The sequence below is a fragment of the Punica granatum genome, chromosome 3 (assembly GCF_007655135.1).
Source record: "Punica granatum isolate Tunisia-2019 chromosome 3, ASM765513v2, whole genome shotgun sequence".
NCBI lineage: Eukaryota > Viridiplantae > Streptophyta > Magnoliopsida > Myrtales > Lythraceae > Punica > Punica granatum.
In genome coordinates this window covers 14,298,826-14,322,351 of record NC_045129.1, presented here as the reverse complement: position 1 = coordinate 14,322,351, position 23,526 = coordinate 14,298,826, and the positions used below count along the sequence as shown (strand labels likewise).

The window sequence follows — 23,526 nt, the reverse complement described above, 5'->3', positions numbered from 1 at the left end:
TTAAAAAAAGATAATTGAAAGTAAGGATAAAACAAAATATTATTTCAGATAAAAGAATTTACAAGATCAAGTTTGTATACCTGCATTTAATGAATTTGCATAATGCTAACAATTAAATAAATATTAAATGCACTTTAAATTAGAGAATTAGCTGCAAAATTGTCACTAAACTATTAATAATTGAACTAATATATTAGAATTATTATTTGATTTTTTTGTTGCCATTGAAAATTCTAGAAAATGATAATTATTACAATTACAATAAACCCGTGCATCACGGGTTAGAATACTAGTTTGTAATAGTAAGTAGGTATGGCAGCATTGACCGAAAATTGCACCTATCCAAAGGAAATAATCGATCCTATTGCAATTAGTTTTGGAACAGAAATCGGCAAATTCATAAGAAAGTAATGAAGAGGAAAGTTTTCAATTACAATTAATTTTGGGAAGGAAAGTAATTAAGAGGAGAGGAAAGAATTCGATAGCAATTAATTTTGGAAAGATTCGATTGTACTTATAGAAATTGGCAAACCAAGGGGAATTAATGTGTTGATTTTTATTCGAAAATTAATGTGTTGATTTCTTTCTTTTATCCCTTTTAGTCACCTATTGAAAGTATTGATTTCTTTCTTTAATCCCTTTTGATCACCTATGGTAAGAATTGCTTAAGGCAATCGGCAGACAATTTAATTCCATATTTTTAGAAAACTACTTTTCTATTCGAAAAGTAATGTGCTGATTTCTTTCTTTAATCCCTTTTAGTCACCTATGTTAAGTATTGATTTCTTAATTTAATCCCCTTTGATCACCTATGGTAAGAATTGCTTAAGGCAATTGGCAGACGATTTAATTCCGTATATTTAGAAAATTACTTTTTTATCCTTATCTGTTAGTCAGGATACAACTTTATATATATATATATATATATATAATATAGATAGATGCTAATTATAGTGCTCTATATATGTGTATTTGAATTATATATATTATATTTATAGTGCTATATATATATATATATATGCAAGTTATATATACAATAGTGACCTAATTGTAATATACAATTAATTCACATTAACAAACTATTAATCAAATAAATAATTAATTGATAAAGTAAATATCTATGAAAATTTATTGTGGTAATTGTTTTAAATAATTATTGGTGGACAAGTGATCGTATATTTGTTTAGATCAACAAATAAGTCTATGTTAGTTTATTTAAATCTTTTATATTTATATTACTGAAATGTAATGCAATTTTTCACTTCATATAATTCTACACATTACTATAGTTACAACAAATAGATCTTAAAAAAAATTCACTTTTAGTTAATTATTTTTTCATTTTAATATATAATTTATATAACCATCATAGGATTAAAAGAATTCATATGATATATCTTTAAGATAAAAAATATTCTCACATGCATACAAAGTATATATAATATATTAATTTTAATATTATGGTTTTGTAAAAATAGTGAATAATCTTAAATAAATTAAGTATTTTCATACTATTAAAATTTATATGATACCAAAAAATTTGTATGTTATGCATATATTTGTAACTATAAAATCCACGTTAACAAATATTATTAAATTTAATTTCTTATATCATATAAATTATGAATAAATGGATTTTATATCTTAAATCTTTGTTTATGGAATCCGGGCAATGCACCTTTTTAAAGTTTAGTAATAATTATATAGAAAGATATACCGACTAAGTGCAGGTTTTTATTTAATAGGAAGTGGGACAACAAAATAAATCAACTATAACTATAGGTTTACTGTAATTCCTAAAACTGGAGCCAACCGAAGTACGAGGAAAAGATGTTAGGACAACATTCTCGTGATTTTTCTGACATATCGTAGAATAAGAGGTAAAAGCTTACAACTGAATTAAGTACACTCACACTCAATAGATCGACTCGACTTGACTCAATGCTTCTCTCCACAGCTATATTCAATAGCTACTTCAAACAAGAGACTACCGGTACTGTGTCGCTGCTTTTTCCATAGGCGTTATTGCAAATAGCAAACACTTCCTCTCTACCATTGGTCGGGGCAGTTATTTTGATGTTGTTCAAGTTGATGTTCGTGCATGGGACGGTATTGCTACAATTCAACGTGATGGCAGAACGATCAACTGTCGTCCCTTGGAAGTTTGAGAACCACACATCGCTTATCCCCACTGCCTTTCCCTTCAATCATACAACAAAAAGAAAAGCAAAATGTATATGTGCTCAGAATCGTTTCTACAAACACACTGTTAATCAATTGAAATTCGAAATAAAAAAAATTTTGGTATGTTATTTCATTTTTAAGTAAATGAAGAAAAATAAAATTAGAGCTTTACAGTATCCTACCTTGTTTGCGCAAGTTTGATGAGGACAGTAGTACTGGTCGATCAAGATTGGATTCCTCACGTTGTCCAATTGGATGTCTTCATATGTTATCTTCCTCGCAAAGCCGGAACCCCCCTGAGATTTGAAGACGACAAGAAGTTTTAAAAGATGTTTAACACACTAAATTTGTGAAGAGATGAATAAATCAATTAATTTTAAAGACTGTTTCGAATTAATTGGATAAACAGATTACCTGCCAGGTCTTTATCCTAGCACCATTGTCAGTATTTGCGAAGGTGCAATTCTTAACATATATGTTCTCAACCACCGCTTCATCGCCTTCTTTTCCCAAGCTCCCAACGCTGCCAAGGAGTAAATAAATTATTGTCACGTTTTGACTTCAAAGAAAAAGTTACCCTTAGGTGAACATGTCCAAGGTCTCAATGCTCCAGGGATAATCATTTTCGGGATATAAAATGCAATAGCCAGACGAACACAAGTAGCTGATCGACGTAACATTATGTATTACTGTCATATTTATGGGGCCTAACCTTATGCCATGTCCAGGACCACACGTGAGGCCAGTTATTTTGACATGGGACGTTCCATCGTTGATGGCAATACAATCATCACCTTCATAGGGGAAAAGAATACATCACAGGTTTAATAATAAATTCACTGCAAGTTTATCATCCACAAGTTGTCACTTGATCAATCAATAATTTAATCTAACATAATTTTAAATTGTACTAAATATTATGGATTCACTTAACCTTAACAGAAAACTAAGTAACTACATCATATTAATTATTATATGTGGGATTTGAATATAGTTATATATTTACTGTGTGCACCGGGGTGTTCAGAAATCCAATGATCCCGACTAATTTCATTCGAGACAGGTGTCCCAATTCGGATTTTCTCCATTCGCAAGACTCAAAACCGAGGCCTTACTCTTTAGATATAGAATTCATTTTCAAAGAGTCTTGACTCGACAAGAAAATAAACATATTTACGAACAATATTTGCTTGATTTCCTGGGTATATCGTAAAACATAACTATGAATCGAGTTGATTGTCATGGGCGACCGAAGCAATATTAAAACAAAAGAGGCCGATCGAAAGGGAAAACTTGTACCAGTGGCCATCAAGGAGTTGGAGATTTGGATGTTGATGGAATTTGCAATGTCAATACCGTCCGTGTTTGGGCTGTCTTCGGGGGCAGTGAGTTTAAGGTTAGAAAAAGTTGCATTTATGCAATTTGTTATGGATATGTGATTTCTTGGGCTGTCAGCTGACTTGAGCCCCAAAACTCTGAGACGATTACAACTGCGGAATCTCAATGCCTGTCCACAGAAAGGTAACAAAAACACAAGTGATAGATCAGCTGCATATGATAGTGAATCAGACAGGATAGGTGTTGGATATCATATTAGGGAGAAGCAGAACATATTGTATTTCCATCGTGGAAGGTCATTGAAAAATGCTTGAGAAGAGAGAAATGATATGCTTACGCTGGGTCTGCTGCAACTATTTGGGTCCGACAGCTGCAGATGAGGAATCAGCAAGAATTCGATTCAGATGCAAATCGAGGGATGTAGAAACCAAGATAAAGAAATATATAGGGAAAGAGGGTAAAGTGAAAACAAAAGAATAATGTTTTTGTACAAACCCCAGAGCAAGTTTTCCACCAGATTGCACCTTGACCGTAAATTTTGCCATTTCCAGAAATGGAGAGCCCATCAACGTTAGCAAACTCGAGCCAACTATCGCCATCTCCACCTTTCCATGTCTTCTGAGGTCCTATAACCGTCCCCGCCCACTAAGACAAAAGTAATGTCAGATGAATTCGCAATCTAATATCTCTTATATTAAAGGAGTACGTGCGTTCCAAATTTCTAGTCTTCTTACAGCTTTCATACAACTACGTTCATTTACTGCAGCTAAATTATCAACCATGTAACGAATCGAACATTACATATGATTAAGGCGGAGCGTGAGCATATATATGCCCTGCCAAAGCCAATTTACCTTGACACTAACAGAAGGTGACTTGCATGGGCCCTCGAATGAGACAGGACTACCGACTAAGAACGTCTTGCCTCGTGGTATTTGGAGTGTAGGCTGGCTTGATGACGATTGACACAGAGCAGCCCATGCATCTTGGAACGCCTTTCTCATTTGCATAAAGAACACACATAATTAAGATCGACTGTAACGAATTTTATTTGATATATATACGTACTGATTAGTGAAAATTGAAAATGAACCAGTAAGCTGTTCTGTTTGAAGAATTACTTTTGAATCATCGGTCTTCCCGTCACCAACGGCTCCATAGCTCGTCACATCAAATGATCCAGACCCCAGCATCGCCAATGACAAGATAACAAATAATATTGCTGCTAGAATACCCTGCAAACAAACACGAAACACTGGACATCATAAAAAAAATTTGTTGGCCTCTCATGTATCTTAGGAGCAAGAGACCGATGTGCATTTCTCACCATATATTGTATCGCTCGCTCTAAAATTGTATGGTATGCTGTAACGAGAGAAATGTACCGGACTTCAACTTTAGCTGGATAGCTTACGAAAAGTCTCGACAACTTCCTATACAAATGTGGATGTATACATATATATAAATGTAGCTTATTGTGTAAATCACGTTCCTGAATCTCCACGACTTCATTATTGATCTTTTCACAATAAGAAATCGAAAACATCTTTGGAAATGTTATGCAATATCGACAAGGATTTTTCCAGAGGAAATAGAATGCAATCCTTGGAGCAATTAAGAATTAATCTTTTTTCGTTTGTTTCCATGTTTTTAATGACTAGATATAGAAGATCGAAGAAATGATGATATATTAATAACAGTAAAAATTGCTTTATACTGATATGGTGATCCATAAATGCAAAGAAAGTAAAGCCAAGATAAAAATAGGGCAATAAAAAATTGGAAAATGGTAACAGAACATGCAATATATAGTAATAGGATATTCCTTTTGGGAGAACTGGAAGAGATTTCTGGACCTGCATTCAGACAAGAATTTGCGTATTTACTAGTGTTTAATTGGCGTATATTCTATGGCTTCATATTCAAGTGTTTATATCATTTCTTAAAATAACTATAAATCATACATTTAGAAAATAATTTTGCTCAATAATACCAGTGATTGCAGGACTTATTAGCTTTTGCAAACTAATATCTAATCAACTTTGACTAATTTTGAATATGTCAATAATAAAGTTATAGTCGACAATCGACGATGAACAATCTATTCTAGTACGCCTTGCACATTTATTTAATTTATCGTACAAACTTTAGCACATTTTTATAAATATAATATTTATAACATCGCAATATTCAAATGTTTAATTTTTGTATGTATTGTTACTGGCTTGTCATATTTTAGGGTGAAAATCTTATGCCTGTAATCAATTATCAATAGACATTATAATACCATATATACAATTTACTATTAGTTTGTTATATCTTAAAATAATATAGCGCGATAAATGTAATTAACATTTTTTCTATTTTAGTTAAATTTACAATAACAGTAGATTATACTACCTTATATACAATTCACTATTAATATAGTTCGATAATTGTAATTAACATTTGTTGTATTTTAGTTAAACTAGTTAATGACTCGCGCGTTGCGTGGGTGCAATTGAATAATTTTTTGTTGTAACTAATCTAAATAATTTTACATGTTATGCATAAATATAATTTAGTAAAAATTTAATGAATTATGTTAAAGATATATCAACTAATTACAAATAATCATTCATATTGACTAAGCAAAAATGATATATTTATTTGAATAGCAATTGGACGATACTTCGATGAGAGTGTAATTATTTTGAAATTATTAATTGTATATAAGCTTGTTCTAAAAGTAGGGCCTGGAATACATCAATCTGAGACTTTCTTATACTTACATGCATCAATGAATCCTAATTTCTAGAAACAATAAACTAGTAAAAAATTAATTTTGATTAATAAAATAATATACCTAGTCAAACACTCAAAGTATAGGTCTTTATCAAGGAAAATAATATCAAATTTGATAATTTCGTTACTTCTTTCGGTCCCAATTTTTCTATTATACAATAAACTATTGTACCACCTCAAAATTCATTAAGGTGTAGATCAAAAAAGAAAAACTTTCATGCAAAGATAGTAGCTCTAAGCAAATAACAAACGCAACCAAACAAACTAACATCCAAATAACATCATAAAAAAATTTACTTTTATAGGAAAAATAATTTCAAGATCATGGATTTTCAGAAAATCAAACGAAACCTAGTCAAATGCTGGTGAAGTCTTGTGAATAGACCAAATTGATGTAAGATATCAATGGTAGTATATCAAATAAATATACAGTATACATAGTGCAAATATCATATAGATTAGTATGAAAATTTCCTATTGAATATAAAAATTCCAATATAATGAAAATTTTATCTCATGAGATAATAGTCTAAGTTCTACTATATGATATATAAGCATATATATAATCAGTAATAGTAGTCTAAATCTCAATATATGATACATACTGCAAATATATACATTTCTAAAATGAACAAAATATAATCTATATATTCTACTATATATATTAGATAAGAAAATATTACGAATATCTTTCACGGTGAATAAATATTTATTGATAAAAGAATATAAAAAATTTCTTACTATATAAATGATGACATGGTATCGCGAGAGAGTTTCGTTTTGTATTTTTTAAGACGTGGTTGCGTAAGAATCCAATTTGGGTTTTTGTTTTCATAAATATAGATTTACTATAACAATCGGAGATTCTACAACCTTATTTGTTAAAAAATTTCAATTTTATGAGAATCCAACATTTCTGGAGGTAGGCTCCTCACAACTTTGCATTGGATAGTGGTTGCAGGTGTGGTGCCCCATTGCCCCTTCTCTCTAGCTCCATTATATTTGTTAAAAAATTTCAATTTTTAATTATAATTTTTTATCTTTGCACAAAGAGAGGGGAACATAATGGAAGGTTGCTAGTGACCTCGTGTGTATGATGCTATTTGTGACTGGGCCAACAGCCCTCGCTACTTCTCCAGCTTTCATCATCTTTTCTTTCCCCCCTTAAATACTAGTTCAATTTTTTTGTAAAAACTCCGGTATTCAATAAAATATCATTTTAGCATTTGTAACTGAAAAATAAACAAGAAAACTAACACAAAAATAACGTGTAATCTGAACAATATAACTGAGCAAAAAAGAGAATTAGGGTGAAATCGAAAATTCAATAATTAAAGCTGAGGACCAGAACTTGACTTTTCTATAATAGGAAATTGAGCAAAAGGATGAAAATAGAAATGCAATTAAAGGTACAAGATGAAAACGGGATGGAAAAGAATGATTACGAGATAGACAGTGAGACAAAGCCAAGAGGGTTCCGGGTAGTTTTCAATACGCAGTCGAAGAATGGGCACATCTTTTTATTTCGAACAAAGAAAAACGAAATGGACTGGAAAAGAAAATAATGCATAGCCACTATATGAAAAAAAGAAAAGAAAGTGGACTAAAATAGAAAAATATCCAAAAATTATTTGCTAAAAATTATTAGTTTTTTCAAAATTGAAAATAAGAATTTTATATAAGGTGCACTTTATTCAGTAAAATATATATATATATATATATATATATTGTTTTAGAAAGGAAGGAATCCAAAAGTTTTCACTCCAGTTGATATTTTCCCCTAAAAAAATGTATTCAACAAATAAGTCAAACGGGCTAAATGCCTATTTTTTAAATATAAGGGTTGAGTGTTATTTCTTCAATCTCAAAGGAGGTGATTGCATTTTACCTAAAACTTTATTATATACATGTAAGCTATTAAAATTCCTACTATTTTCAAGGATTATATTAAAATAAAGGTTGAAAGTTTCACTACATTATTGTCTCAGAATCTTCTCTATTATCTCCTCTACAATTCTATTTTCAAATGTCAGCAAATTTTGTAAAGGTTAAAAATTGACAATTTTTGAAAATAAAATTCTTGAGTATGCGCAAAAACACGACAGAAATCTTGCGTGTGCGAGTTATTATTAATGGAAAACTACAGTTTGCAACCGTCATTATTTGTTTAAAGTTGAACTTTATTATATATAAATTATAATAAAAATATCTCCTATTTCCAAGGAAAAGATTAAAAATGGAAAATAAAACATCTGTTACTCTATTACCTAAAAAGACTTCCTTTATTATCTCCTCCATTATTTATTTTTAAGAAATAACAATTGAAATTTTGAATAATTTTTTAAGGTTGCTTCATCTGTGCATATCTTTTATTTTTTCACATTATACATAAGTAATTTGGGCCCTTAGATCCCCTTCAATCTAGTCTAGACCATCTATTTTTATAACTTTTAAAATTTCAAAAATACCCCTAAAAAATCACAATTTGATCTCTTTCTTACATAAAATGTTATTTTTGTCAATAATTTTTTTCCATCAATCTTCAATCCCATCACAAATGCAGATTGATGACGTAAATTCCTATTATTGCGCAACATGTAATATTAAACCAGACCGGTTAAGCAAATCGATTTGCGAGAAGCATAATCAAACAGTTTAATAAAACGGTTTTCTACACTCTTAACCATACAGTTTAATAGCAACAAGAGAAGAGCGAGCGAGTGACCACTAGGTGATAGTTTTGTTCCGTAAGATCAGCCTCGCACGTAATTGTTCATGAGTCTATTTGCTCTTAGTCCAGCCCATTCCAAATTGTCTTATTGAAGTCATCAGTTCAAATTAAGGGCACCATCACTCACTCACTCACTCACTCAGCTTTTGCCAACATTCAAATAAGTATATGTACAGCTCAAGCTTAGGGAACAGGCAAATTTCAAATCTAGAGATTTAGCCCTAATCTATACAAAGCACGGAAGAATAAAAATGACCTAAGGAAACTTCATGTTCGGCCAGCATATGACGATGACAAGCATGCATGATGAAACACACTATTCGGAGGAAATGAAATTATTAATTGATACTGAAGTCGACCCTAATGATAAGCGATTTATTATGAGCCGCCACCAACAGTGGTGGTGTTTCAGGTGAAACTTGGAATTAGGATGGACAATGACGGGATGGGGAGCATCATTGACAGCCTGTGCGGACATGGCTACCTTGACAGCCTGAGGGAGAGGGAAGGGAAGGAAAGAATCTCGATGGCCATCGACATAGCCAAGTTATGCCAACCCTTCAAGGGGTCTGTCATTGTGGATCCGTCCAGCCCTATATGGGTCACATGCTTCACATCCATCGGAAGCCCTATCTCCATCTCTATCTCCACTTCCTCCATTTCCTCTCTGTACACTACAACCAACAATTTAACAAACACAGATAGCATGGCCAAGAGATGATCAGTACGTGTTTCAAGGACAACATGAAATAATTGACATGGAGTTCTGAATTAGGCGATCCCTTTCGGATAGGGGGAAAAAAAACTTAAATTATGTAAAGAATTGAAAGTTTGTAGGATGAAAATAGGAAAGTAAAAAATGAAAATACTTTAAAAAATTATGTAAAATGGACGGTCTATATTAAATGAGATGGATCTAAAAGCTCATATTAGTTTTGTACGGAATAGAAAAATCAAAACTATGCCATGTAAAATTTGGTATTTTTTAATATAAGATCATTCAGTTTGTGCAAAGCGCAAAAAACAATCGCATATAGGCTTCGAACGTGTAGGAAGGATATCGTAATAGCATAACTCTATGGGGAATACAAGTTGAGAATATATCGACCGCATGTGGGAGGGATAGTTGTATAAAAACATACAAGTTATCATAGTATCATTATAACGTAACTCTATGGGAGTGGGAGGGATAGTTGTATAAAAATATACAAGTTACCACCGTATCATTATAACATAACTCTGTGGGACTACAAGATGAGAATATATTGATATAGATAAAACTGTTTTAAAATTTCTTCCAAAGACAAATAGGCAGAACCCGAGACTATTGAAGCACCAAGTGGCGCTTGCTAGCTCGAAGATTTGTAAATTGAGTAGATCGGGCAGCTAGCGAGACAAACCCTAAAGATGTCTCCTCGTGATCGAGTAATTATACCTTTGTATCCATGCAACCTCCGAGTTGTACTTAAGATGTTAACGAGATAGGCAGTGGCCCAGCGTCCAACAATCCATGGATTAGATTTTCCGCAGTCCAGATACAAGAAGATCAACTGCTTCACATAAACTGTCATTCTGCAGATCTTAACTGCACAAATCAGGTGAACATTACGGTAGAGAATTAAAGATGTGTGACCTACCCATTTCTTCGTCGTTTTAGACTGGGGGATAATAGTCCCCGTGGCATATCCAAAGCCACTGTTACATGCCGAAGTGGTCTTCTGGCCAGTAACAGCTGATTCCAAGTATACGGTGTCCAGGTGGATGTTTGTGCAAGGTACGCTATCACTGCAATGCAGGCGCACGGCAACTTGAGACTTCAATCATCCTATTGCACTTGTGTAGTATATGTTATTTATCTTAACTCCAATACGTGTTTATGAAAGCGATAAAACAGTTAGTATTGGTATCCACACATGAACTTATACTTTTGCAGAAGTATACTCTCAGTTTCTTACAGTTTTGGGACAAGCATTGGGCTTATCACAATAGTGTTGGTCGATGATGATCAGATTTTTTACGTCCGTGAACTTCATGCTTCATGAAGTGGACTAGTTCAACCTGACCTCTCCCAGCCTGCGAAGTGAACTAAACCAACATTCATAGTCTTTTGATTTCTAGCCAACTTAAATACATGGTGAAAACTGGTCAGAAAACCTGAAAAACTTCGTCCAAATGCTCGAAGAAATTACCTGCCAAGTCTTGATTCTGGCCCTGTTGGTTGTATTAGTAACTTGAACGTGATTGATAGTGATATCACGAACATTTGTCACAGCTCCATATCTGCTCAAGCTTCCGATGCTGTACAATTGAAGCAGACATGCCACATAGAAGCAAAAATTAATTAATCAAAGAGGTATAGTTCAGTGGTCTATGAGCGAGGGAGGTTTTAACGTTAGGAGAAGTAAACCGGAATCACTGAAATGAAGGAGCTTGGCGGGAGGTTGAATAAGAAGGAAATTAGAGCTTGAGATGAGCAAGAGAGAGATTGAAAAATAATCAAATTTGGGGATGAGAGAATATATATAGATGAGAATTTGATCAGAATGAAAGAATGTATTTATGTAATTGAGCAGACGGTTTGCATGTTTAAGGAAGATATACTGATCGAAGGACGTTTTGGAAAATACTAGATTGAGAAGATTGTATGCATGCATGTTGAAGGAAAATGCAATAATTGAAACACTATGGAAAATAAAATTCATTAAATCGGAAAAAAGTGCATGAAGTTGAACATATTAATGGGAGAGACTTGAAAAGTCAATCGAAGGAGTTAAGGGTCTAAAATGGATCTTATATTTCACCTCGGGTTTTATATATTATAATTGATAATTGACTAGTTGATCCCGCGCGTTGCACGGTAATTTTTTTTTTATTTTTTTTAGAAAATAGATAATGAGCACATGTGACTTACAAATAAATCTGTCTATTTATAATATATAAAAACAGAAGAGTGGATTCGTGAGAGCTCCATTTGAGAACCTTTAGCTCCCGATAAGATATCATGCATGTGAAAATAAATTATGATTAATAAATAAAAACACTATCGAGTTACAGAAAATTTACATTGAACGTCTCATCCGATTCCAAAAGGGCGAGAAAACAAAGAAAAGCAGATTAAAGATCACAGTGGAGGAACAGTTAACTTTCGTTGATTAATATGTAATAGCAAACAGATTAATTAAAAGAAACCCAATAAAGAAACTGGAAGCCTTACATTAACGGAACAAAGAAATTCAATAATGGCAGAAGCAATTACCGTATCTTAGCGGTATTGCTTTCCCTTTGGAGCTTCGCATCTATTTTTTTTTTAATAAATTAGAAACTCATGAACCTAACACAATGAAATAGAAATTCTAATAACTAATAAAAGGTACGAGTAGTCTACTAGGTATCGAACCTGTAATCTCTTTATTGTCAGGCAGGAGTGTATACCGCTGCACTATATCCTCTTGGAGGCTTTACATCTAACTTTATTTATGGGGGTGAGACCCTCAATTCATCGTAAATCAAAGATGAAGAAATTCCATCAAAGATGTTCTCAATTTTCTTGATGGGGTGAATTTGGTAAGTATATATTGACGTAATTATTGCACAGAATCAATGGTAAGATTTATTTCTTGGTTGGTATGTCTAATTGATAGTGCATTTTTTATTTATTTCCTTAACTGTTTCATTTTTTTATTACCATATAAATCAATAGAAAATATTAAAGAGGAAAATCAGTAATTAAATGCATGATTATGAATTCACCCAAAAAAATGCTTGATAATGAGATTAGATGAATGGTAGTCTCTTATTGGATAATTGTCTCAAATAATCATCAAATTAATCGATAATTAGTCCTAACAAATATTTGTTTGGACTTATATTTTCCTAAACTTACAATGTCGCATAAACTTGACTATTTCCTGTCATCAGCTATCATTAGTTTCAACCGACTAATCGAGAACGAGAACCGGACTAACCAAATAGCCCAGGGCCAGACTCGTCTGCAGAGTGTTCTATATGGGGTGACCCCTGTGTCGTCAATGTGCAGCATACTGATCATCAAACAATGTCAAAACTCAATCCTCGCATACACACTTGAAGCAGAGAGCCCCCGAGCATAAACTTTTTAGAGTATTCCATAATCACATGACAAATGCGTACATATACACATATACCCAAGATATAGTTGATCATCTTCTGCCCCGACTCCATTTCTTCCAAGGTCTGACTGGAAGTGTGCGATGTGGACAACCTGATGCATCCATTGCTACTCCTCTCATTTTCTTGGCTCTCAACCGAGTCATGAGTTCTCTGCTCATTGTTGGCCAAATCTCTTGCATCGTTTTGCGACTGCTCAGAATTTCAGGAGCAAGTGTGAGGAATCCAACCTTCAAACAGATGACCAGAGAAATCTCAGACAAAAAATTAGACAATGCAACTTGTCCTCTCTTGAAGTACTCCTGTGCTTGGTTACTTGTAAAGCAAGTTACATTTTCAATGGAATAAAATAAGTTACTTCCATAGAGAGAAAACTGTAATTTCATTTGTAATATTTCGCCGGACATCTCTAGATGAATTATCAGCCTGATTTCCATCTTGCTTACGACTATGAGAAAACCTTTGGAATGATATGGAGGTGGAAGAATTGCAAGTAGCAAAATGCAGCAACCACAAGGCCTGCGGGGGGAAGACGGAAAATTTTGAACTGTCAATGAGCTGAAATTACTTGGAAGCGGCTATGTTTATACAAGCTGACCAGAATTGAAAACCGCATTAAGCTGACAGACCTAGGAGACTCCTGCAAAAACATCTTGCTAATGATGCCAGTAATTGTCTACTCTAGAAATCCCGACGAGAGATGCAATGAGAAGTGGAAGGCACACGATGCATAATTTGGCAACATGGCATCTGCGATCCAATGCTTATTTTTTACCAGCCCAGGAAAGCAATTGAAAGCCCAAACCCGCAAAGGTTTTGTGCGTTTCAGAACATACTATGAAATTTCGATAAACACATGGGATAGCTTGTCTAGCCAATGTAGAAGATATAGTAGCATAGCCAATTAAGGAACGTAAGCATTTGAACGGAAAATGTAAGTATAGTTGTTAATCTCTTAACTATGCCGTGACTCATTGCTAAGGAACCTCTCGAGTTTTCTGAAATCCTTGGAAGTGGAGGCTTGAGAGACAGAGAGAGAGAGAGAGAGTGAAAGAGAGAGAGAGTCAAAGAAAATCTGTAACTCCGAGATTACAGATCAGACTGATCTTTGGCTAGAGAAGAATACTCCAATATTGAGATCGACACGTCCTGCAAAACTTGAGTTCTATTCAGAACAAATGATTGTAAGTTGAAATTGTCAGCTTTTAATTTCCAGAAAAGAATCCGGCCAAACCACATAATCATCCTTTTCCTTCCTAATTAATCCTTAAGGTATTAATAAAAAATTATAGTGTAAATTATATTTGACGATCAGATCAAGATGGCAAGATCAATAAAAAAAATAATCCATTTTTTATATGGCAAGATCAAGATCAAATTAATCCTCCATATATGTAAACAATAGTGTAAGAGAAGTTAATATTGAGAGACAAATTTGTAAAGGTTAATCATCTAGAAAAAGCACAACATTTACACTTTTTTCCTAAATATAGCACAACTTTTAAAAAATAGCACAAAATAGTACGACATTTTCATTTTTTCTTAAATATAGCACGACCTCTGGAGAGTAGTATAAAAAAGCACGACCCTTACACTTTTTTTTAAAATATAGCACGACCACTAAAAAAAAGTACAGAATGACATAACCTTTAGTTGAGCATCTAGTGTGACGTCAAATATTCCATCAAATTGGAATGATAACGGCTAATTTGGAGTTAATGGTACCACGTGGCATAATATGATTGGACAAGTAGACTCCACATGTTTTTATATTTTATTTAATTAAAAATAATTCTTAAAATTTTAAAGATGAAAACTTAAAAAGGAAAAGACAAAGAATGGGGGATTCAATTTAATAAGAGGAAAGGGGGAGGGGGCAATGGTGGTGGCGACACTAGTGGCTACCACGTCCCAACAAGGGCCTCCGGCCATCTCTGCTATTGCCGATGACCTCGGTTATATGGGTGGCAGCCGTGATCGGGTCTCCACTGTCGAAATCGAAAGAATCCTAAAATTGGGGGCATTTCAATTTCGAGGGTGGAGAACCCGATTGCGCCCCTGCAATCTACAATTCTCTCTTTCCTTTTTTTTAAGAAAAAATATTCCACTTTTTAAAGATTTTTAGAAATAAAATTTTTAATTAAATAAAAACATGTGGGACCCGCTCATTTAATCATGTTATGTCGCGTGGCACCATTAGCTCCATTTTTGTACTATTTTTCAAATGTCATGCTATGATTAGGAAAATGTACATAGATCGTGTCTTTCTATGCTACTCACCACATGTCGTGCTATATTTAGAAAAAAATGCAAAAGTCGTGCTTTTTTGTGCTATTTTTCAAATGTAATGTTATATTTAGGAAAAATGTAAAGGTCGTGTTTGTATTTGTGATTAACGTAATTGTAAAAGACTATGATTAGAGTTCTCACTGTATTAGCACATTGCTTGCCAGGGGCGCAGTAAAATTGGTCTATAATTATCGGATTGTCCACATTTGTGAACTTCAGAAATGAGAAATCGATGTTCTTCACAATTTCTCTTTCAACCTGCGAATTTGATCGACTCCCAGTAAGCATATATGTGGAAAATCATAAATTCATGAATAATAATTGAATTTTTCGGTTACGAAGGAAGTCCATAGGTTTAGAAGAGGATATATAGAGAAGAGGAAATAAATGAACACATGGAATTCCGCTAACGAGAATAAAAACCAGAGTATTTAGATAATCGAAATAAGAACCTCTTAGTTCAAACTCTAGGCAATTCTGCTGCGTGGAATGACCCCCTTTACTCCCTTCGAGGAAATTAATTCGCTGGAGAGATTCAATTTCTTTTACTTTTTTTATTTCTAGATTTAATTGTGAAGTTGGGTTAAGAAGGGCTATTATCTTGCCTGCCAAGTCTTAATTCTGGCACCGTTAGTGGTCCCTATGAAATGAACGCGATGGACTCGAATGTCCTGAACATTAGCAACACCTCCATCCATGCCCAGGCTCCCGATGCTGCATCGATTGAACAATGAGCCAAAAGACGCAGAAGATTTATGACTTTATCAATAAATCACATTGCTGGAAAACGTATCTACAACAATATAGACAAGAAGTTGATTAACTGATTACCTTACACCATGACCGGGTCCACATACCAATCCGGTGACATTTATATTCGAGCACTGATCCCCAATGGAGATGCACTGACATCTCAGTCTCCAAACGATAGGATATCTTGTAAATGCTGTCCAGTAAACATAAAAAGAGCCACACATGTGATGACTGGAACGAAATATTGCCGGTGCCAATGAAGGTATTATGGATTGCAATACCCTGTGAAGCTTGAATGTGTATGCCATCAGTGTTGGGACTTTATCCGGGGGCGTGAATGGAAAGTTCCCAGAACTGAACATTAGTGCTACCTAAGATAAGTGTGTGAGTCTGCGGACTGTCTCTGAACCTAATTTGGCTCATCGTTACTCCATTGCAGCCGATGAAACTTAACGCCTGTGCATAAGCCTGGAATGAGATCACCAATCTTCACTGCTGTCCTATAATGAAGATTCAATGAAAAATAAAAAGAGAACAGGATGACTTACAGTCGGGGCAAGGGTATTGCATCCAGGCTTCGATGATGAACCAAATCATTGCATGTCAAATGAAAGAGATAGAACTGTAAAGCCGAAATGATCACAGGAATATAAGACATATGGGCTAGTGAATAATACGATACACCATTGCAGCCAAATTACGATCTTTCACTGAAATGTTTGAGGTAGGTAGATGTGTAACTTCGAGTATAAGTGCTTACTTTTCCTGGATTATATTGACATGAGATACATTGCTCAGCATCTCAGAACCTCTCGAGTTTTCTGAAATCTTTGGAAGTGGAGGCTTGAGAGAGAGAGAGAGAGAGAGAGAGAGTCAAATAAAATCTGTAACACCGAGTTTACGTATTCTACTAGCAGAGACTTAGCAGACGAATCAAACTAATCTTTGGCTAGAGAAGAATACTCCAATTTTGAGATCGATGCATCCTGCAAAACTTGAGTTCTATTAAAAATAAATTGTCAGCTTTTAATTTCCAGATAAGAATCCAGCCAAACCACATAATCATCCTTTTCCTTCCTAATCAGTTCGAAGAATTCACGGGAAATCAAATGTACGAGGCAAAGGCCGGTTAATGAAATCACCAAAATTGCAGACCCTGTACTATCTAGAACTCTTTCGAAGTTAATAGAGCCAGGGGACACAACTTTTTCAGCATTCTCAAAGAATATACATTTGAAGAACTATTTTTAACTAGAGACTAATAAGTGAAATCTCTGCAGTTTCTCGAACTTCAGATCACTGGGTAATCCCTTGCGGCATCATCGGGTATTGCAGCACTGGCAGCTGTTGCTGCGGAGGCATCATCATCATCACCATCGAAGACGTGTTTCCGAGCATGCCTTGCCCAGAGCCATTGAACATAGCGTTCTCTGGAACTGGGTGGAAGCCATGCATCTGGTCATACTTATCCATGGCACCCGTACCAATGTGGTGGACTGAGAATGATGTAGACAGTGGGAAGCTCCTGTTATGAGCCGGGACGTTGAGTGAGTAGTTGTAGTAGTAGCTGTTCCCATTGTGATGATTTGCAAGGATGGTGCTGCTGTTGCCGGTGTTGGACAAACAGTCCCCGACATTGGACCACATCATCGCACTGTTCATCATCGTGTCCGGGTCCATTAATGGAGGCAAGTAAGGGATCACCGGCTGTTGGAACTCAAGAGGTGGCTTTATCCCGGCATGTAATCATTCATATGCGAATGGACTGGAGTATCGTACTTGAAGTCATCCATCTGCATCGGGACCATCCCCAATGCATTCATCACAGCGCTCTCCTTGGCTGCTAAGTGCCGCTTCTTCATAATCTCCAGTTTCATCCTCAGCACAGACAACACCATTTGAAGCTGATCTTGTGAGAGGCCGTTGAGCAGATCCTCCGAGCCTGGGTACTTGGCAGCCCAGTTGGCAGACCGGACCTTGGCTAGCTCTTTGTCTGCTTTCCGCTTCTGGCTCATGAAATATTCACGGAGGTCCATGGCATGCTTGTTGCACTGATCGACACCCTTGCTGAAGTATCGATCGATAACTTGCTTGACCCTCTCGGGGATCCTGGGCCAGATCGTGGGCCCCCGGCCCGAGGAGTTGTCCCGGTTGTAGATAATCATGCAGGTATCAACTCCACAACGGATTGAAAACTCCTCTAACTTCTTCATCAGCCCCTTCTTTCGCTTCTCGAAGGTTATCCTGCGCGAGCTGTCCTTGCTGATGAATTCGAGCACCAATTTCCCGCGCCCCATATATATATATATATATATAAAGAGAAAAACATTAAAGTGAGATAGCGATATGCACGAACAGTAACGCAACATGAACGTTCTCCTATGCCTTCGAAATCCAACAGCATTATAATAAGGAAACGAAAGACAGTTCAAAGTTCGAACTACGAGCTTCACTACAACTCATGGTTGTTTCTCCCATCCAACACATTAATAATATCCACATCAATGTCCTCAAGTATTTCAAGAAATGAACATGAAAGACAACAATAGCCATTTACCCTAAACAAGGCATTAACGCCTTCGCCGTGTCCAAATGATGAGAAAACGAAGATATAATAGATTAAAGAACGGTGGAGGAAGAGAGTCGAACTAACTAACATTCGTTTGATTAATAATAGCAAACAGAGTAATTAAAAGAAAATCATTAAAGAAAGTGAGATTAACAGAACATAGAAGTTCAATAATTGGCAGGAGCAATTATCGTACCTTAGTGCTGTGTTGTCTTCCCATTTGGAGAAGAGCAGAGTTAATATGATGAATGAACGAAAACCCAACTGAGATTAGCTTTACATTTAAGCTAATCGGGGAGACCCTCAATTTGCCTGCAATGATATTGAGGAAAATTGCATCAACGGTAACATTTCTTGATAGCGGTGAATCTGTTAGGTATATATTTCCTCATTATGACGCAATCAACGGTATCTTATTATATTATGCCAAGTTTAGTTTCTTTTTAATATAACATATATGTTATATTATATTATGCCAAATTTAGTTTATTTTTAATATAATATATCTTACCTTGATGATGGCTTGATTTTCTCGATCTCGATCCTCGAAGATTCGTTCCTCAGCTGCAGCATCGAGTCTGCTTCTCAGCTGCTTTTACCATTCCGCTCTCTCTCTTCAACTGACTGTCTCTCTCTCTCTCTCTCTCTCTCGAAATGGTGATCGGCGGCAGCTCGACAACTCCCTCCCTCTCTTCCCTCTCCGCTCGCTCTTTCTACCCTTCTTCGATTTCTCCTTCCCTCTCCTCTCTTCGCTTGTCTTTCTCTGATGGAAGCCTTCAGTCTCTCCATCTCTCTCCCCCACCGCCCTCTCAAGCACGAAGAAGCCCAAAACTAAGGTGAGCTTCAACTTCGCCCACAGCCCGACGTCTTTCTGTCTCTCTCTTCGTCTCTCTCTCTCTCTGTCTCTGTCTCTCCCCCCCCCCCCCCCCCCCCCCCCAAATCTCCCAGATTCTCTCTCCTTTGGTTTAAAGAGGGGTTGCTGGGTTTCCTTTTGAATAAATCGGTTTCGAACCGAAATCTCCCTCTTGATCCGTGAATTATATTTTTAAAATTTTAATTTTAATTTTAATTTTATTCAATACATAATAAAAATTAATAGTACAATTATTTTTTTTCTTAATTTAATTTTTTAACCATCCAATTCAATTGTTAATACTAAATTTCATTAACTATTCATTATTATTTCCTCAATTCAACAAATTAATCATTATTTTCTTTCAACTATCCATTATTTTTCACATTCAACGACACAATCATTATAAATTAATTAAAATCAAAATTCAACTCTACTTAACTTTAACTTTAAAATGATAAAGTTTTGTCAGTTCGATTCTCAGGTATTTTTCGGTTCTGTTTTCGATTTTCCATTTTTACAAACAAAAAATAATTTCTATTTGGTCGGTTTGGTCCAGTCCGGTTCGGTTTGAACCGAATGGACAGCCCAATTTCGATTGGTCCAGTTCTGTTGATTTCCCCCGCTCTCGTCTTTTGGTATTGTTCTTCCGCAATTTACATCCCTGTCCCTTTACGCCTATAAGATGCTCGACGAAATGCCTTGGAGTTGCTTTGATTCTGTTTTCTTTTGCCTCTCAGGTACGCCCCCACCGATATCACGTCTACTAACCCCCTGCTTTCAACTTAAAATTGGTTCTTTCTTGAACTCGGAGGTAAGTTTTACGGTGTTGAATCTACTCCATGCAACTTCACCGAAAGGGGAAATCTGTTTATTCTGCCCATGATGGGATTAAACTTGCCATTCCCATATTAGGGTGTCAAATTGAGTTGGACTAGCATTTATAACCCTTTGCTCTTTCTCCTGATAATAACAACAAAAATTGATGCATTGTCTACGGGAATGTTTATGTCTTGTGATGCTAATATGCCCATGAGATGTGTGCATTGAGGTCCTTGAAACTCCTAATCCTTTTTCATGGCTTAGACCTGATGCCTTGGTACCTTGAATAATACCATATATTTTCTCGGAGAAGATTTTGATGATTGTTATGCCTTTTCACAGAGGTAAATTCCGGTCGGTAAACTCTATGTGCTTGGAGAGAGCCTCGAGACAGCACCAGGACGGGCTTTTGGGTTCGTGCCTGGTGGAGATTGATATGTGCTTTTGGTTCGAAGAACCTTGGCTCTCTACTTGTAAGTTCTATGCTGAATTCAATATTCCTAATATTGTTCCTCTCTTTTTGAGCCAGAAATTGACATTCGAGAAATTCTATATATTTTCACCTCAGTTCAACCCTCAAGGACAGGCCACTAAAGAAATAGTGATTCAATTACATTTATTTTTATATCAGTACTGCTTGATCTCATCGTTAACATATTATATGTAAGAATCCTTTCATCAGTTTAGTTCAGAACCTTCTAACTATTTCAGTTATTTCCAAATCTCAGGTTCTTCAAGGTGGATCGAATCTCGAGATTGCTCCGTATCAGTAGCTAATCAATAATACATCCGCAATGGAGCTGTTGTCCTGCAGGTATAGCTCCGTGTTAGAATTTATCATGGGAATACGAAAATAATACTTAAAAATTGCATCTTTTCGCCGTTTAGTCGCACTTCTGATTTGTCTGAATATATTTGATGTCCTTTCTGAGATTTTTATCGAGATAGTGTCGCTGCCAAAGCTTGCAGTTGCGAGCATGAAAGTAAGGACTCCCCTCTGTCTTACTGAGACCTTCCCTCTTGATGCACATAATTAGGTTCTTGAGGCATTGTAAAGGATCAAACTAATGGCTTTTCTTGGTTTCATAAAACCAAAAAGTTCTTACGCACGATAAGGACCTTATTATAATTTATAAGTTGTGCTTGGCATCTTCCAATCCTCCATATATGTAAACTGAAGGCTGGACAAGATCAATAAGATCCATTTTTTATCCATTCTCTGTTTCTTATAGTAGTACACAAAAAAGGATTCCCAAAAGGAAGAATTGTGGGAAAGGCTGCGATCTGTTTAATATATGCTTTGAAAATCGCCGTAATTTGCAGCAAATTGCTGGACTGCTTGTGAAACTAAGATGAATGTTTAACACTCTCTCGAAATATTTTTGCTGGCTTAAAAGCTTTCTGTTGTCACCTTCATTCAACGTTGGTTTTGGCTGGATCAAATTAGGTCTATTTGTCTTGTTTTGTTTTCAGGTAAGAAAATCCGAGATAACTTTTTATGTGCATGTATCAGAATTATGGACTGAAACTAGGAGTGTGAGGAAGGAATTCTGAGATTAACTTTAAGCACAAATATATGGTTTTATGCCTCTCTAATTCTCAAACTTAATGTTTCTTTTGACATAGAGTTATTTATTCGCTGCATTCTGTAATTCAAAATTTATATAGAAGCTATTGTGTAGAAGTTTTAAAAAGCCCTTCATTGCATATGGAACATACTGGTTGGTTTGTTATCTGGGCCTAAGTTACTACGTGGTCATGATCAACACAGCCACCCGGGGATGTTACCAATCCAAATAGATAATACCGAACCAAGTTTAATGAGGCACGATTACCGTAATAATTGGTTCATATATCATATACACAGGAAGCATGTACTAATTGGTTAATATATCATATACACTAGAAGCATGCCTCGTGGTATGCAGAGTCTGTCATAATTTCCTTTAGTTGAAAATTGGTTGATATATCATATACACAAGAGGTATGCCTCGTGGTACGCAGAGTCCTTCATAATTTCCTTTCGTTGAAAATTGGTTGATATATAATATACACAAGGAGGATGCCCGTGGTATGCACAGTCTGTCATATATTTTTTTTTCTTTTTGTTAAAAATTCTCGATAGAATAATTATCTTTTCAATTTTTGTAATGATTAATTAATGTTATTAAATAAAATTAATAAAAAAAAAGAATGGAGAGAAGAGGGAATGAGGGAAGGTGAGAAGGAGAGGCGGTAGAGAGACAGCATGAAGAGGGAAGTTGAAAACTGGTGGTTAATTGGGTAGTTAAAGGCACTATGGAAATTACTAACTTATTTTTTTAACTACCTCTTAAGTTAAGTAGTTCGTAACCCAAGGGATTTGGCATAGTGGTTAATGAGCACCCAAGTTTGCTCCAAGACCGGGGTTCGAATCCCCTTGGGGTCACCGGAGCGCCTTTGGCGTGATTACTCGCTCCGTGCGTCGCCGGGGGTTCACGGAGCCCCGGGGATTAGTTGGGCGAAGCCCGGGCCCGGGGGTTCACGGAGCCCCGGGGATTAGTTGGGCGAAGCCCGGACACCCCGGGTTAGCAAAAAAAAAGTTAAGTAGTTCGTATTTATAATTTTTTTTCCTTTAAAATGGGCAATTTAGAAATAAGAAAATTACTCCAACTCTAACCCTTTTCCCTTTTGTAATGTATATATAGATATAGATAGATAAAGGGTCTTTAATCTTGAAGTTCACGGACTCCGAAAGAAAATTCGGGACAACTTCTTGTTGAATACAGTACACTTTAACATAAATAAATGTAGACTAATGAAAAATGGATAATCTCAACACTGAATTGAGATGAGCATGGAGAATATAGACAATTAATATATGGGAAAGCATTGCAATTACTTTTCTTTTTTTTAATTACTTTTGCACTAATGAATAGCCCAATTACATTGCGGACGATATCAAATCCAAATCTTTCTAAGAGAAAACAACCAGCATCGACCTACCAGCCATATATTGGATTTTTCAATCCTAGCGTAAATACACGGGGAATTTCCTTTCTATCACTTAAGGCATGG

The 23,526-nt window shown here is 35.4% G+C and overlaps 2 protein-coding genes across 5 annotated transcripts; one reads left to right on the top strand and one right to left on the bottom strand.

Moving 5' to 3' along the window:
* Positions 1–17,337: 17,337 nt before the first annotated feature.
* On the bottom strand, positions 17,338–19,447 carry LOC116201070 (agamous-like MADS-box protein AGL82). The gene is made up of 3 exons (XM_031532154.1): positions 19,306–19,447; positions 18,991–19,106; positions 17,338–18,487 (listed from the first exon to the last, which is right to left on the bottom strand). Exon 3 carries the CDS (start codon positions 18,436–18,438, stop codon positions 17,956–17,958), a length of 483 nt encoding a protein of 160 aa, XP_031388014.1. The 5' UTR covers positions 18,439–18,487; positions 18,991–19,106; positions 19,306–19,447; the 3' UTR covers positions 17,338–17,955.
* Positions 19,425–21,684, top strand: LOC116201071. Of its 4 annotated transcripts, none has more exons than XR_004155794.1 (4): positions 19,494–19,630; positions 20,388–20,461; positions 20,812–20,942; positions 21,198–21,684. XR_004155794.1 is itself a non-coding variant. In XM_031532155.1 (3 exons), exons 1-3 carry the CDS (start codon positions 19,449–19,451, stop codon positions 21,251–21,253), a joined length of 369 nt encoding a protein of 122 aa, XP_031388015.1. In that variant the 5' UTR covers positions 19,425–19,448; the 3' UTR covers positions 21,254–21,684. The 4 variants fall into 4 exon arrangements, 1 of the variants encoding a protein (XP_031388015.1); XR_004155793.1 differs by lacking the exon at positions 19,494–19,630 and adding an exon at positions 20,118–20,285; XM_031532155.1 differs by lacking the exon at positions 20,388–20,461 and having other exon boundaries at positions 19,425–19,630.
* The last annotated feature ends 1,842 nt before the right edge of the window (positions 21,685–23,526 follow it).

Coding starts and splice junctions, on each gene's coding strand:
- LOC116201070 (XM_031532154.1), bottom strand. CDS start 18,438: ATGAAGAAGTTAGAGGAGTTTTCAATCCGTTGTGGAGTTGATACCTGC.
- LOC116201071 (XM_031532155.1), top strand. CDS start 19,449: ATGGTGATCGGCGGCAGCTCGACAACTCCCTCCCTCTCTTCCCTCTCC. Junction 19,631..20,811: donor CGAAGAAGCCCAAAACTAAG/GTGAGCTTCAAC, acceptor GCCTTTTCACAG/AGGTAAATTCCGGTCGGTAA. Junction 20,943..21,197: donor AGAACCTTGGCTCTCTACTT/GTAAGTTCTATG, acceptor TCCAAATCTCAG/GTTCTTCAAGGTGGATCGAA.